This window comes from Ochlerotatus camptorhynchus, unplaced genomic scaffold, assembly GCF_037179485.1.
Source record: "Ochlerotatus camptorhynchus isolate MF236.1 unplaced genomic scaffold, CSIRO-AGI_Acam_v1.1 ptg000064l, whole genome shotgun sequence".
In the NCBI taxonomy this organism is placed as follows: domain Eukaryota; kingdom Metazoa; phylum Arthropoda; class Insecta; order Diptera; family Culicidae; genus Ochlerotatus; species Ochlerotatus camptorhynchus.
The window spans coordinates 227807-245534 of record NW_027040554.1 but is presented as its reverse complement, the minus strand read 5'-3'; the positions used below and the strand labels follow the sequence as shown (position 1 = coordinate 245534).

The 17728-nt window shown below is 39.0% G+C and overlaps 1 protein-coding gene across 1 annotated transcript; it reads left to right on the top strand.

Annotated features, from left to right (window-relative positions):
• On the top strand, nt 1-1379 carry LOC135696966 (mannose-P-dolichol utilization defect 1 protein homolog). Its single transcript, XM_065216508.1, has 3 exons — nt 1-99; nt 189-308; nt 408-1379. The coding sequence occupies exons 2-3, from the start codon at nt 218-220 to the stop codon at nt 1088-1090; spliced, it is 774 nt and encodes a 257-aa protein (XP_065072580.1). The 5' UTR covers nt 1-99; nt 189-217; the 3' UTR covers nt 1091-1379.
• The last annotated feature ends 16349 nt before the right edge of the window (nt 1380-17728 follow it).

Genomic DNA, 17728 nt, shown 5'->3' with positions numbered 1-17728 from the left:
ACGCAGATTATCGTAAGATTCATCGTCAGTTTTCCCCGGTTCCAGCAGCAGCAGAATAAATTCCCGAATCCTTACTTTCCCTTGTATTATTTGCAGGCCGTAAGTAGAAGACATAAAAATAATAGTTTATTTGGTATTCTCAGTTCGTAGTAAATGGGTTTACTAATTATGCTTCTCTGTAAATCCAGGACAAGATCAGGTGAAAAGCCGCATAATCATGACGACGGACTACGCCAAGCAGTTTATGCTACTTCTGATGAACGAAAAATGTTACGACAATTACTTCGTAGACTTTGACTTCTTCGATGGTAAGGGGATTTATTTTTAGGGCGATTAGCAGAGCGTGATGTGTGGTGTCGATAAAATCTAACCAGTTTGATCAATTCTGTTTTCTTTTCCCTTATCAGCGGACTGCTTCAAAGCTCTCCTGAGCAAGGGTTTGGGATTGGGAATTATTGCCGGTTCGGTGCTGGTTAAAGTTCCTCAGATTACCAAAATTCTGGCCAACAAATCGGCCCAGGGAATCAACCTCTTCAGTGTTTGTCTGGATCTGTTCGCAATTACGATCCACATGGCATATAGCTATGTGAGTGGATTCCCGTTCAGTGCCTGGGGAGACACCTCGTTCTTGGCCCTTCAAACGGCAATTATTGCCTTATTAGTGTTGCACTTTGGTGGAGCTCCGCTTAAAGCTGTGGCATTCGGCACCGTATATTCAGCTGTGACGTATGTTCTGATGGGAGGGTTTACGCCTCTGAACTATCTTCTGATTGCTCAAGGATTCAACGTTCCTATTCTGCTGCTGGGAAAACTGTCGCAAGCGTTTACAAATTACAAGAACGGAGGCACTGGTCAGCTGTCGGCAGTGACATGCTTCATGCTTATGGCGGGATCGTTGGCACGAATCTTCACTTCGATCCAGGAAACTGGTGATCAGATGATGGTCATAACCTATGGGTGCTCATCGTTCGCCAATGCTGTCATTGTGAGCCAACTGCTGTACTACTGGAACTCAGATAAGAAGAAGAAATCCACCGGTAGAACTACCCCAAAGAAAGCTACAAAGGCCAAAGCAAAGAAAACGGAATAAGCGCCTCGGAATGCAAAGCATCACATCTAAAAGACAAAACTATTCCGTTTAAGTAGAAGTACAAAATCGAATGCTCCAACATTGTAGGTATTTCGGGACAAGCAGAATTTTAGGTTCGTTTAACTGTGCTAAGATGTTCGATTTTTTGGTTCCACATTTAGATGTTGGTAACTGCATTTCTCCGTAGTCAGCCCAGTAAATTTTATTACGCAAAAAGTGAAGAAGAAATCTGCTAATGTTCTCATGACTATAGAAACAAAAAAGTATACCGTAATTAAGCTCGGTAAATGTAGCTCAATAAAGGAAACTGTTAAATACGATAAACTGTTGTTAGTGTGCTTTCGAAATCGATCCCCAGCTAAGATTATAGTAAGTGGAGAAGTGTTTGGCTTGTTAAGTCGTTATTTAATTAAATTACCGATAGATAGGAATGGGCAAATCATGTCAAACGCGCCAACGAGGTAACACGCTCCACCACAAATTTTCGCATTAGGTATAAGACATTTTGGTCAACTTTTTATTGTATCTCATCATATAAAAACTCATTTGAGCGCATTTTCAAGTACAATTTGATGGTTTGATTGGTTTTTGATAGGTAACAAAAACTTTTTCAGCTTATGTAACACGAATCAACTTAGTTCTAAAAGGCTATCCACATTCCACGTGAACAGTTTGGGGGGAGGGCAGAGATTTAGACCCACACTCCCCTCCGTGGCCATTCAGCCATATTTTCTTTTAAATTGTTTGGGCCGTATACATTTGTTTAAACCATAATTATTGTTTTTGAGCGAACCTTACAACATGTTTTTGGCATGGTTCGAACGAAGGCTGACAAAAAAAAGTTCTTTGTGTAGTCCATTTCCCAAGTAACGGCAAATAAAATGAAAGTTGAAGACAGAAGCATAATTCCAGTTGAAACGTAACAAACGATTCGGAATTTGAACAACTTTTCCAAAGACAGCAGCGTTCTATCTAGTCAAGTTAATCACAGCAAGTAATCAGAAGTCAAATGCCGACAGGAGTACATATAGTGGTAGAGGTAACAAAAGCTGCAATTTCCAAACCTACGACTATATGCCTCCCTTCAGATAACGGCTTGAGTGCGGTACAATCGATAGAACTGTTTCAACACATCGTAGGTACAAGAAATGGCTCTAATGTTGGCCTATAGATCTAACATTGGGCCCATCGCTAAAAATCAGCTATTTATCAAATTTATCTAGATGAACGCGTCATTGAGACGGTACTAATGGCTATGTTTGGTCGCTATTGAAAAATTAGTCGATTGCTGAATGTCGATGTATGGGCCCAAATAAGGGGCATTTAGGCCGACATTACATCCATCGCTGCCTCTGGATAGTGGGTTTGACGGTGGTTCAGCAAGAATAATATGTAATTCATATACAATATTGTGAAATATGTTTTTAGTCCTTTTAAGATTCTTGGTGGGTCACACCTCCGACCTGGTTGCAGCAACAGAGTCGCATGAAATAACAACAACTGCCTGCCACTGTGGTCGGGGGGACCGGAAGTGCTCACTACGGGTCTATACTAACATCACTCTAACACTAACAGGATCCCAAAGCTAACAACTATCCACACCTGTTAGTGGTGCCTCATTTAATGTGTCATCACTGTCACCCTTAGTTATTTTCATACTAACAAGTCAATACTTTTTACCACTTGTTGCAACGTTGCAAGTAATATTAGCCCTGTTATACTTTGATATCTTTTAGTCTAATAGATTTTTCTTCCACATCCGATCCCATTTCACCACTCGTAGCAAGTTTTGTTAGATTGTCTTGATCTCTTCTAGTCTAATAAATTTCTTTTCCACATTCTGTCTGATCCTCTCTCTAATTGCGCACAACGAATAAACAAGTAAACAGACACAATAAATGGGTTACAAAACATGTCCACTAATAGTATCTAACCTTAACTTTCTTTCCATAACACAATGAACGAGTGAGACATACGAAAATGCAACAAACGTGTCAAATTAACTGCATTGGTAACGAAAACACAAAGGAGCGTACACCTGATGTCACACACTAAGGTGATGGTAATAAGGTCGGTGATAATATGACATTTACACAAAAGCGGAGATCAAATCAGATTGGTCAACGTACCAAAATTCGAAACTTCGATTAAAATGTGGAATCGGTGCAGCACCAGTGGAGAACACTCAAAAGCTGCAGGTCTCATCAACCGCTGCCTGCGGTATATAACTTGTGGCTGGTGGCCTCACAAATGGACCTCAGATGTCAATGTCATCAGAAGCCGATAGCAATAGAAACGAAGTCAGCATAGGCCACGACTAAATTTCCGTAGGTTCATGCCTGGCTTAAGTGCAGATCGATGGAACTTCATCAGGTCCAGGATTGAAGGATCACTTGAGCAGAGTCGCGGGCTTGGAAATCATCTCAGCGTTAACATCAATTGCACTCAGCTTTTGACCATTTACTGGGACGTTCCTGGCAGCCAGGATAATATGGTCGTCACTTAGTATCTCGTTAGTGAATACACTAGAAAAAAGGCGGCAGCAACTTCTCCGTTGAATTCCACAGACGATGGAAGGCCGAGCTCCCTGCGTTGCTCGTTCACGTAGTTCCAAAGGATCTCGGGGTAGCTTAAGTTTGCGCTGGATGCCTCGTTGGAAACTTGAAAAGCATCACATAATGAAGTTTCAGAGGAAGCGTGTGATACTTCGTAAATCTTCACTCTTGATTGACTTCAACCTGCGTAGCTCTCTCGTCTGCCAGGGACGGTGAGTTCTTTTCGGGACGTGTCTGTCAATGACATATACCAAGACAGTGCGGAATGCGCTGCAGCCTCAACGTCACCAGGATCAAAGATCCCATTCCATGCTAGACAATATACATCTATGATGATCGTCGAGTTTGTCCTCAACAATGACAATAAGTGTGTATCACAAAAAAGTAAACGTATCAAATGATCCCCAATGGAAATTGTAGAAGAGATGATCAACCCGATTCGTACCTTCCTCAAAGTTGTCCTTGCTCGCTTTCTACTCTCTATATATTATTTTCACACTGCCGTTCTCCAACGGAACTATCAACTTCCTCATCTATCGTATACAACACAGCAAAAAAAGTTGTTGAATATTACATCGAAACTGCTGAGTTTCCATCGGTTGTGTAACATTGTACGATGTACATCGATTTTGCGAACAAAATTACATCCATTGATGTAATATTGTATCTGCTTTTTGCTATTACAGCATTATTTCATACATCAGCTTGAATTACGTTGATCGTTATTACATTTTTTTTTGCTGTGAATGACAACTTTAAGCCTGTTATTTGAAACTTAGCATCTGCAACTGTCACTTTCATAGTGTTTCTATTCTCTACGTGGGCTAACATTGATTTACCAATAGGCACTCAAAAAATTCTACACGTCATCATCATGTGTCTCACTTAATTTTGCGCTTATTGTGAATCACATCTATTTCATGTGTGAATCTCTTATGCTATGAACCATGCCTGAACACTATGGATTTGAAATGTGACACACTTGGATTCTATGTGCCTCATATGGTGATATCATTAGCTTTGCACATCATAGTTCAATATTCTACAATATTCTACTTTATCGACTTCTGCTTTGCCGACCCTAACAATGAATCGACAAATATATAAACAAAACTGCCAGGGGCCAAGAGCTTACACATATCTTTTTAATGGGTCTGATTTGGGATTCGATCATGGACTGTTGGGGTGTGCTGCTGCCGGAATCTTCGTTCGATCCCACTGTGCCACGGTTGTTCTCATATATATGAGGCGGGTTGATAGGATAAAGTCACAACTCTTGTTTTAGATGTTTACCTTTCTTAGCAAGCAATTCACATCGCATTGAAATGTAAAACACTTTAAGTCCATCTGTTTTAAACAGTAGTGTGATTCAATGTGCAATACACATGACTAGATAGTGAAAGATTTTCAACATTTCAAAGTTTGAAACACTAGAAATTAACGTGTATAACATTTTGAACCAAGGTGAAATACACTTAAAGTAAATTTGATTGTGCATTCAAAAAATCAAGTGTTTAAACACTTCGATCAAACGTGTGGAATTTTTTTAAGTGGGTTTTATCGATCTGAATAACTTTACCTCGAACTTTACTAAAGACAGCAACCTCCCATCTAGTCGAAACAGTGAAAACGAAACTAGCTCAGAGAATGTTTCACTTTTACTCAGTTTGAAGTCACTTTTGCTCATTCTTATGGGGAATTTCTAAAAGCGTAGAACACTCAGCGCATGAGTATACTCTGTATATCCTACGCTTTTAGAAATTTCTCCTTACGAATGAGTAAAAGTGACTCACTCTCCACGGAGAACAAATTACAGCAGTCGCAATTATTTTTCCGGTCAAAATAACTATATTGTTCAATTGTTTTAGAGATAAGCCGAAACTATAGTTGATTTGACTATATACAGAGGGCAACAAATATAGTCCATAGTTGGCTCCTCGGTGGGCTCAACTATATTTTTCAGCAGATGAACAAACGTCAAACTTCAAAATACAACTATGCTGTAGTTGATTTAAGAAAACTATTGTTAGAAAAGCAAAATTTTACAATGTTTATTAAACGAACTGCTCTTCATTATCGACATATTTAGGAAGTTTGTTTTACTTCTTTATCGATCTCCAAAACACTAAGAATATATTCACTCAACAGATTACATACTGTTGTTTGCCAAAATTAATCTATATTAGCTGGAAATGTAGATGCCAAAACCGTATGGAAATTATTCTCATGAGTGCATGAACATTGGAAAATGACAAGAAAGCTCATGATAGGTATTTTCGTCTCGTGATAGTGAGAGAACATGTTTTCTTATTGTCACATAACGGCCGTAATAACGGGTGTTCCATTAAAAAATGGGAATGATTTCAGTGCCATCCAGCGCTCTTGTGAGAGCATCGCGACTAAGTTGCATCGTACGGCTGACCAACAACACATTGTAGTTTCATTTTTTCCCCTGCTCCAATATTCATAGACGTTTTTTTTTTTGAAGAATAAACATTATGTTTTTAATATAAAATACTGAACTCGTTGAATTTTTTTTACTAGCTTTATGACTGAAAAAAATCTCATTTTTTATTGAACACCCGTTATTTACCAGCTCTGGCTCTGGAGCACATACAAAAGTGTTATTATACGGAAAGTTTCTACGAATTCAAACTGCAAATGAGCTCTATAAATACTTCATGAATCAAATTCAAGAATTTTAATGAAATTCCTACTTAAAAAACGTTTTCAATATCAACTGCTTATACGAATGAGTAAGAGTGACTCTCATCTGAGCTCGCATCTGAGAAAAAGTTAAAAAAAAATTAGGTTATAAAAAATCAAAACGATCTTGGTAACCAACATCCTAAACGTGGCCATTAGACTGATGCAAATTTTGACATTTTCGCTCCATAGTGCTCAAACGGTTCCAAATCGGGTCCTGATTAGTCTCCAAAAATTTGAACTCATTCGATAAGAAACTGACTTGGCACAAACCATTTGAAGTTTATATGGAAATTACTATAGGAAAACCAAATGTTTTGTTCATATCCATCTAATAATTTATCATATCGCTCTGCTTTAAAAAATGATAACTGAGCTCGTAGGAAACTTTCTCAGCTACAACTTTGTCCTGAGCCACTTTTCAATATAATGTAAGCATCAAAAGTTATCAATAATTCAATCCACTAATGTCTTACGATTATGCTCAATCAACTGTTCAGCAGACAACATTGGTGTTTCTGGCGCTTGGAATAGAGCACAAAAATCATGGCTGTCACACTGCAAGATACAGTGTTGCTCACAAAACAGCTGCTTGATCATGCCATAAGATTATCAATCTCTTTAACAATCAATAACTATTTAATTTGACGTTTGGCTTAACAACTATATTCTGCTAAGTTGAAGCTGAAAAATTTTTCCACAAGTATAGCTTTTGAATTTTTGAACAGTGTAATATGGAAAAAGGTAAGAAGACAATGAACACAAAGTTTGGATTTCCCATAGTAATTTCCATATAAACTTCAAATGGTTTGTGCCAAGTCAGTTTCTTTTCAAATGAGTTCAAATTTTGGGAGACTAATCAGGACCCGATTTGGAACCGTTTGAGCACTGTGGAGCGAAAATGTCAAAATTTGCATCAGTCTAGTAGCCATTTTTGAGAAATTGTAAAAATAATGTTTATGGAATAGGTATTTCCTCGAAAATAAGCGCTTCTTCTTTCCATTTTAAGCTTATTGCTTATTACATACTATCTTATTGCGTGCTCTCTACTTAGTGTTCTAGCTGCACTTCCACAGTTTTTAATAGAAAGCTTTCGATGCCTGTACCATTTTTGCATTAGTATAATTGTGTGGCAAGTGCAATCATATTATGTGCCCAGGGAAGTCGAGATATTTGTCAACCAGAAAAATTCCTAGACCGGACCGGGAATCGAACCCAGCCGCCTGCACCAGGGTCTTGATTTGTAGCTGCGCCTTTACCGACTGAGATAAGGGAGGCCTCTACACGGTAACCGTAAAATACCCAATAATGACTATAAAAGACTCTACTTTAGTAAGCATTTTCGAGGGAGACTGGGACTACCCTGAGTAAACATATTACCCATTTATGAGTATTTGTTACTCAAAAATGAATACTTACTACTTATTTTTGTAGTTGAAATTACTCATAAATGGGTAAAACTTTACTCATTTTATGGGCAGTCCCAGTTTCCCTCGAAAATGCTTACTTGGTAGTCATTATTGGGTATTTTGCGGTTACCGTGTAGTCCTTCTATTATAATAAGATTCTAGTGATTCTCCATCTACAGCGGTACAAGCATAGAGGTAACTCTAAGACCAGAAGGTCCCGAATAAACTTGCTTAACTTGTTGGCTCAGCTCTGGTACTGTCTTCGGTCCCAAGCTAATCCATGCACCCCTCGAAACATAGGAAAATCCACGAACCCCTCATTTTATGTGATGAGTTTTCACCGTTTGCTCTCCAGTTTTCAAAATGACGCCCAAGCAAGTGGAGCAGCGTGTCAAAAATTTGCTCGCGCAGCATGAGAATCCGACGTTCTCACACGCCAAGTTGGCAAAATTGCTGGATGTGGCCAAATCGACCGTGGCAAACGTTTTAAAAGTGTTCGGGGAGCGCCTGTCGACCGCCAGGAAGCCTGGAAGCTTAACCTCTCCATCCGAGACGTCGTTGTCAAGCTCAATGTCTCCCATACTACCATAGAGGTAACTCTAAGACTAGAAGGTCCCGAAGAAACGTGCTCAACTTTTTGGTTCAGCTCTGGTACTCTCTTCGGTCCCAAGCTAATCGATTCACCCCTCGAAACATAGGAAAATCCACTAACCCCTCGTTTTATCTATCAAACTTTCATAGCTAATCAAAACAAACATTGTGTAGTACTAGAATTTCTACTAGAATGGGGTACGTTAATCGTTTGCTTGGGACCAATAGGCTAGTCAAGTAGTGAGCCAATTTAAAATCGCTAGTTTCGTATTGATTGTTGATTAGTAATAATAAACGGTATGTTTCACAAGTAGAATATGAACAAGGCGCTCACAGAGGCGTACATTTGTTGATAAATATGAAGATATTAATATTGTTTTCACTATATTTACACAATAGCGTTCAAAACATTGCATTTTGCTTAATTCTACTGGTATATATAATGTATTCATGTAAGGGAAATGGCTCTAATTTTGGCATATGGATCTAAGATTGGGCCCATCGCTAAAAATTAGCTATTTATCAATTTTATCTAGATGAACGCGTCATTGGGACGGTACTTATGGATATTTTTGGTCGCCGTTGAAAATTTAGTACGATTGCTGAATTTATGTATGGGCCCAAATTAGGGGAATTTAGGCTGACATTACATCCATTTCCCCTTTATGTACAATTCATGAAAATGTAAATTTAATTATCAACAGCTTAAGAATTGTGTCGTTGTAATTTGGAATCGATTATTAAGTCTGTTGATTATTTTTTTTCTATATCTTGTTGATAAAATTGACAAACTTATAACTTATGACTTTATTTACAAACAACAGTCATCCTTTCTAAGAAATAAAAAAATAATTATTAAAGAAAGGCGATGTTCTAGCCATTTGTGATTTAATGACTCACGATCAAGCATGGACAATCATTTACATTCAAGAGAAGGAAGCATTACATTTGAATAGCTTGTAATGTTGAAAAAATCGAACCTTCTTAATCTTTTTTCGGGTCTGATTTCAAAATTTACTGAGTTCTGACATTAGCGTAGCTAATGGGGGTGCCAAGGGGACCAGGCCTCCTCCAGAATTATCTAGGCTCCCTCCAAAACTTTTGGAGTTCTTTTTTTTATTCACCGGTATTTTGTCAAGCTTGTCATGTTGGAGGTTACTAATTGACTTTCTACTAGTGATTTCACAAAACTGGACCAACTAATTCGAGTTCGAGTGGTAGTAAACGTCATTTTAACTGCTCGAATGAAGTGGTTAATTTATTTAAAGTCCTTTATGTTCACTACTTTCCTTATGGCCTAGACTAGAAAAAAATCAATTTTAAGAAATTATATTATATCGATACTTAATCGATGGTATAATAAGACGTCTTCAGGCTCTACAAATTGGCCATGAGCCCAGGGATTTTTCTTTAACTTCTGGTAAGGTTGTAAAACTTCAAGGACTTCTAAGAAGTTCAGGGAACATCGTAGACATTGAGGAAACTCATAAGTAATTCTGGGCACTTCATAGATTTACAGAAAAAAATCATAGAAACAAGAAACTTGGAAAAGTTATGAAAGCTGCGTAGAAGTGAAAAATTTATTTAAGTTTGAGAAGCTTCGTAGAAGTTAAGGGGACATTATTTTATTTCAGGGAAGCTCATTATTCATCGGGAACCTCTATATATTTTCAGGGCCTTTTTTTGAAGCCTCATGGACTTGGAATAGTTGTGAAGATTACGTATACATTCAAGAAATTTTGTTCGTGGAACTTCGCGGAAAATCAACGAGAAACGTAGGAGTGCAACAAACTTTGTAGAAGTACCGTATGCGTGATAATGTTTGCACCATTAAACAATGTCAAAATTTAAAGAAAAATCTAAAAAATTTCGTTTTCGAGTTTTTTTTTTATTTTTTCAAAGGGGGATGTTTCTCAGAGTCTTAAACTATGTTAATCGTCGATCGAGTTTCCACTTGCTGCAATTACGGCCTCCACACGCTTCCGGAATGCACGGCAGGTTCTAATAATGTAGTCTGGATCCATTTCTCTCCAGGTACGGGCCAATGTTTGTCTGAGGCTTGCTGCACTCGGGTGGCGTTTAGAACAGGTCTTGGCCTTCATGACGCGCCATATTGAGTAATCCAGCGGATTAAGATCGGGACTGGATGGCGGCCACATATCCTTCGCCCAGAACGGAACATGTTCCTGCAACCACTTCTGAGTGCGGTTCGAGGTGTGGCACGGAGCCCTATCTTGTTGAAATACAACATTTGGCTTCGGACTGTTCTTTGATCCACGGAAGAACATACTTACTTAAAATACCAATGTAGACCTCCGTGTTGACCTTGTCGCTTTCTGGAATGAACATTGGGTCCATTTTTTTGCCATCGGAAGCCACCAATCCAAACACCATAACGCTAGCAGGATGCTTGGTCAGATACACGTTCTTGTGGTCGTCGGCCACGTCTTTTACCGGAAGAGAACTAATATACCGGTCGGTTCTGGAATTTGATACGGGATCGACGGTAAACATGCTCTCGTCGGTGAACAGGATTACCGGATTTTTTCACTTAAGGAAGTTCAAGATTTTCTTGCATCGTTCGACTCGTAGCTCCCGGATGCGGTTGGTAATCATGTGAGTTTTTTCCGTGCCCTCGACTTCGCCTCGAAATTTTCCTTTACGATCTTCCGTGCCGTAAAGTCACTGATGCCGTGTTCCTTTGCCATTTTCCTTATTGAACGCACTGGATTCACCCGAATCTTCCTTTTGATAGCAGCGATAACCCTCGGAACCCGAGCTGACCTCGGACGACCTGTGGTCACCTTCGCGGATAGTTGTCCTTTCTTTTCTCGGTCTAAACCCCTTTTGACGGTCCACCGGGACACTCCCACGGCGATTGAAATGTCTTTTTGCGACATTTGCGCGTGGGCAAATCACGAATACGCTGCCACTTCGTCATGGTGCAACTGTCAAACTAAGTATCATTTTCTTTTATACACGGCCACAGAAAAACAAAACTACCCACCGCTTGGGTTTTTTAAACTCAAATTTGAGTTATTTGACCTCAGCCCGTTTCATTTTCTCTCGCTATTGTTGTCAAAAATAGAACGAAAGATTCGACTCAACCGTCTAGTTCCGTACGAGAAGCCAAAATTGAGTAATATGCGATATACCCAAATTTGAGTTAATTGAACTTAATTTTGGGTAGAAAAAATTGAAAATAACTTAGCGATGGGTGATTTTTTTTGCCGTCCTTAAATGCAAACTACTTTGAGCCGGTTTACCCAAATTTGGCTTATCGTACGGAACATGGGAGATGAGTGAAAAGAACTTAATTTTGGGTTGTTTTGAATTTCTGTGTACTACGGTATGAGCTATAGGTTACATGCATGCAAAGAAAACCAAGGCATTGTATGCACAGGTGAAACGGGAACCTTATTTGTACGGTGGTGCAAACATTATCACGCATACGGTACAGCAAACTTTGTAGTAGTTTTGCAAATTTTGTAGCATTTTGAGAAGCTGCGTAAAACTTCATATAAGTGTAAGGAATTTTGAAAAAGTTCAGGAAATTTTGTAGAAGATCTAAGGATAGTTCAATAAACTTCTAAGAATTTCACGAATAGAGAACTTCGTTGCAGTTTGTCAGAGATCTTAATTCGAAAAAGCTCTATGAACTTCTTAAGGGTTTTGGGAACTTCGTTAAATTTCAAGGAACTTTCCAGATGTTCAATAATATTTGTAGATGATAGGTGCCTGTCCAGAAGTGCAAACATGTTCAAAGATCTTCGTAGGCTTAAGAGAGATTGGAAAAATATTGGATTTGCAATAAATTTAGGGAATTTCGTAAAAGTTGAGGACTTAAGGGAGTTTTGTAGTTGTTCAGGAAACGTTGCATAAGTTACAGGATATTCTTTCAGACATCCTTCCTAGACAGCAGGAAATATTCAATAGATCTCCATATAAACGAAGATATTAGTAAAGTTCTCTGGATATTTTCCAAGACTTCACGTTGATCAAGTTCTGAGGATCTCCAACTGTTTAAAATTTCAATATTCTTTCAAGACTGCAGGTTTTTCACGAAGTACCGTAATCCGGCGGCATATTGATCATTATGCGTTGCACTTTTAATTGTCACGTATAACATTGTCGGTGATAGATACCAAGAGAAATCTTAAAAGTATATCATAATGAGACTCCAATGATTGCCTTGATGTGTTTTTCATAACAAAAAAAAAATATTTTATTGTAAAATTTTTAATTTTATAGAGCTGACGTTAAGTGGCATACAATATCAACATCCAAACAAGCGTTCAAACAACTTCACCGATTGATGTCATTACCATTCAAGTAGCATTTTTTTTTACCAAAATAAGTGTCAATGAATTCGAATTATTTAATAAATTGCGGTAGAATGTTTCAAATATCAAGAAATCCAGGGTTTTTCGCAAAATTTCCGATGATTTTGAATGAAATGCCTACATTTAGGCGCAACTGTACATCTGTTTTTGGCGTTTCTGCTGAAAAAACTTTTTCACACAAGGGTTTTTTTCTATTTAATAAGAACAATTACTAGAAATACAATGGGAAACCATTTGAGAGGTTGATCAATTTCACCCATATCGATATTTTCAAATTCAAGATTTCAAAAATTTCCTTGAAAATTGACAAAACATCCAATATTATAAGAAATTATGCATGTGGATGGAGCTCTCATAGTTACTGATTTAAATACAATTAGATTTTCAATTAAGTTTATTGAACAACTTTATTTAGATATTTAAGTAACATAGTGATCAATTTGTCCCCGGATTACGGTATTCAAAAGTTTTTAAGCTAATTGAATCTGTTGGAATCTTGAATGATGAATCGTGATTTTATGGACATTATTGTATTCTCTTTTGGGAAGATGTTCAGGTGTTACCCGTGCCTTGGCGATTTTGCTATATTGCCAAGAATTAGCACTCCAGCAGATGAACTCCGGGCATAAATTTAAACGAAGAGATGGCAATTTCTAAATAAACCCAATATGTATAAATTTCTTTCTTTTCGATGAAATTTATACCCGGAATTGTCGTGAGTCATGTGACCGATGATTACCATTTAAAATAATTAGGCTTAGAACACAAATTACAAAATATTGAGCTTGGAATTGAACTCCCGACCTTATACTTGGAAAGCGGAAATGGTAACCACTACTCTACTGATTTCGTCTTGTTGTTAGACTGAACCAGTGTTGTGGAATAATGAATCTAATACGTCGTTTATAAAGCATTTTCAAGGCATGCGATTGAAACATGGACGCATAGTGCTATTATGCTGCTTGTATCCACCTTTATTCAACAATATCGAAAAGCTATGCAATGAAATCTAATAATGGAGCTAGAAAACATTTAATAGACGTATAATAAAGAATGTTATTAAATTAATTGAAAACAGTCGAATTAAAGCATCAATGTATGTGCAAATTCAGTTTGTTATTAGATCAAACTTCTGACGTTAAATGGGGAACGTCAATGTTAATACAACTTTTAATAAGAAAATTAATCAGACCAAAATCCGCTCCTTGTTCTCATGAATTTGGCATTATTTGGTAGCTGATCTCAGTGCAGTGGAATAGTCATTAATTTCCACGAATTCTTCATCGTCTGCGAACTAATGTGCTATTCTCCGATGGAACGGGAATCGACTGACTACGCCGCCCCTGTTAACGGAGTCCCAAAGTGATGGTTCCGTGGTCGTATTAAGCTCGATTCGCCATATGCCTGCAACTTGGAGAGATTTGCTGCTGGGGGAACGCCCAGTACCGTTTTTATCATGAAAAGCCGAAGTCAAAATCTTTACCAATTTGAGCAATTTTTACACCAAATATTACTTCAGGCCAAGTTGTACTTCCCCTAGGTATGGCCCTTCTCAAATGATAGTCTAGATAAATTTTGGAGAAAAAAAAAACCTAAGTATGCAAAGTGGCTCATTTCGTCAAGGTCACAAATTTGGTCAATATCAACTTGACGTATTTCTTTCAATTTTGCATTTAAAAAACCTGAACACCCCTCATTTTGAAGGTGTGTGTGTGTAGAATGTTGCTCCTATTTTGATTTTGGAATTCACTCTTCAGTTGTCAAAATGCCGTCCAAGCAAGAAGAGCAGCGTATCAAAATTTTGCTCGCGCATCGCGAAAATCCGAGCTACTCGCACGCAAAGTTGGCAAAATCGCTAAAAGTTGCCAAATCAACCGTTACAAATGTAATTAAAGTGTTTGGGGAACGTTTGTCGACAGCCAGGAAGTCTGGATCGGGGGGAAATCGAAAACCGGAAGCCGCTGAGACGACAAAGAGAGTTGCCGGTAGTTTGAAGCGAAACCCTAACCTCTCTCTCCGAGATGCCGCAAATAAGCTGGGTGTATCGTCTACAACCGTGCATCGAGCCAAAAAACGAGCCGGACTATCGACTTACAAGAAGGTAGTGACTCCAAATCGCGATGATAAACAAAATACGACGGCCAAAGCGCGATCCCGGAGGCTGTACACGACGATGCTGACGAAGTTTGACTGCGTGGTAATGGACGACGAAACCTACGTCAAAGCCGACTACAAGCAGTTTCCTGGACAGGAGTTTTATACGGCAAAAGGAAGGGGAAAGGTAGCAGATGTTTTCAAGCACATGAAACTGTCAAAGTTCGCAAAGAAATATCTGGTTTGGCAAGCCATCTGTACCTGTGGCTTGAAAAGCAGCATTTTCATAGCTTCCGGGACTGTCAACCAAGAAATTTACGTGAAAGAGTGTTTGAATAAACGTCTGCTGCTTTTCCTGAAGAAACACGGTTGTTCCGTACTGTTTTGGCTGGATTTGGCATCTTGCCATTACGGTAAAAAGGCCATGGAGTGGTACGCCGCCAACAACGTGCAGGTGGTGCCCAAGGAAAAGAACCCTCCCAACACGCCAGAGCTCCGCCCAATTGAGAAATACTGGGCTATTGTCAAGCGGAACCTAAAGAAGACCAAAAAAACTGCTAAGGGCGAGCAGCAGTTCAAGGCAAACTGGCTTTCTGCGGCGAAGAAGGTGGACAAGGTGGCTGTACAAAATCTGATGGCAGGGGTCAAGCGTAAGGCCCCGCAATTCGGATTTGGAAAAGCGGAAGCCTAACTGAATATTTTTCCTGAATTTTATACTAATTTAACTTGAAAAAGAAATTTAATTTGATTTTTTAAATAAACGATTTCACCGATTTACACGCGTTTTCCCTTGACCAAATTTTGACCGTATCACCCTTTAGTAGACGAAATACGCGTATCTGTCAAAAGATAAGCAATTATAATGGAATTTAAAGGAAATAACCAACCCACTCAAAGCTCTTCATACAATAAACGGTTTTATACCCCGTTCACATTACAGCCTATACCACGTAATATAGAATGTCTTGCAATGAGTACTCATATATAGGATTTCCAGTAAAAACTATGCACTGCTCATTGCAAGACAGCATATTGTCGCGGATACACTTGTGTGACCTACTATGAGCATGAGCATTATTTGTATAATAATTATGAGCACTATACAACAACTATACACAAACCATACAAGTGTGACTATGGATGTGCTTATAATTTATTATACAAATAATGCTCATTCTCATAGATTGTCATGAAAGTCTATACGCGGCATATATTACATGATATAAACCATAGTCGATTTTTTTTTTGAAAAAATTCATAAGTGAAAACACATACGCACTATTCAAAAATTAGTCTTGAGTCAAATTGATCTCGTGATCGTGGAAAAATCATATTCTTAATGCTGAAAACATGTTGCAAGTTTCACACAGATCGGAAAGAGTGGAACCAGATTTTGACTTTTGCTGGCAGATTTCAGCTGGGAATGCTGGCATAATGGCCTTCAATGCAAGTTTTCCTGGATATTTGAATAGGTACGACCTCCCTGCGCTTCGCTCAGAAAGCGTATAGGGCGTCGTTGTGCCAATTTGGTCGTGGCACATTTCGAGTATGAGAGAGTAATTGCAGTTAGATCAAAAGTGCCTGAGAAAAATGCAAGTACTTTCGCAGATTACCCGAAGTTGCGATAGTGAAGGTATGATCACAGAAAAGCAGACATAACACTCTTAAAACGTTCATCAAAATCGTTTTTAACGGTCAATTTAAATGTTTCTTAGTTGGTAGTACTGCCATTTGTGGTGCACATAATCAATTCCCTAGCGTTTGACGTTTACACACTACAACCATCTGTTGAGTGTATTGTCCATCAAAGTATATACGACAGATGGCGGTAGGGTTTACAATTATAAATGTTCAATGTGTTGTGTCTGCTTGTCTGTGATATAACATTGAGGTAACGTTAGGATAAATTCAAAACATTGAGAAATATTACGCATCACTTTCAGAAATACTTCACTTCGCAACCGATGAACCATTCTGACGGCCATACGAGTACACAAGTAACCATATAGTCGCAATATAGCTTGTATATTCTTACTTTGCTTGAGTATGGTTAGTTGGGGAATCTGATGAAACTGTCACTTCTTGAAACTGATCCCTTTCGTATTTCTTTCATTCTCCTTTCGCAAACGGAGCGCTCGATGGACCAGTGACTTTGGACGTGAGCCTCGTCCCAGATCACCATGGCAATTCAAACCGACCAAAAAAGGCGGAATCATATTAGAACCAACCAACCAAGTACGGTCTACGGAAGGAAATTGCCGGTGAAGCACGGAATGAATAGAGCTATCACCTTCTAACTCCCGGACTAAAGCTGTCTACAATGACCATAAATGTGACATTGTAGAGGGAGTTCTTCCATAATAACACTGCCGGCCAGTGGGGGTTAGGGGGAATACACACACACACACACACACACACACACACACACACACACACACACACACACACACACACACACACACACACACACACACACACACACACACACACAGACACACACGCACACACACACACACACGCACACACACACACACACACACACACACACACACACACACACACACACACACACACACACACACATACACACACACACACACACACACACACACACACACACACACACACACACACACACACACACACACACACACACACACACACACACACACACACACACACACACACACACACACACACACACACACACACACACACATACACACACACACACACACACACACACACACACACATACACACACACACACATACACACACACACACATACACACACACACACATACACACACACACACACACACACACACACACACACACACACACACACACACACACACACACATACACACACACACACACACACACACACACACACACACACACACACACACACACACACACACACACACACACACAC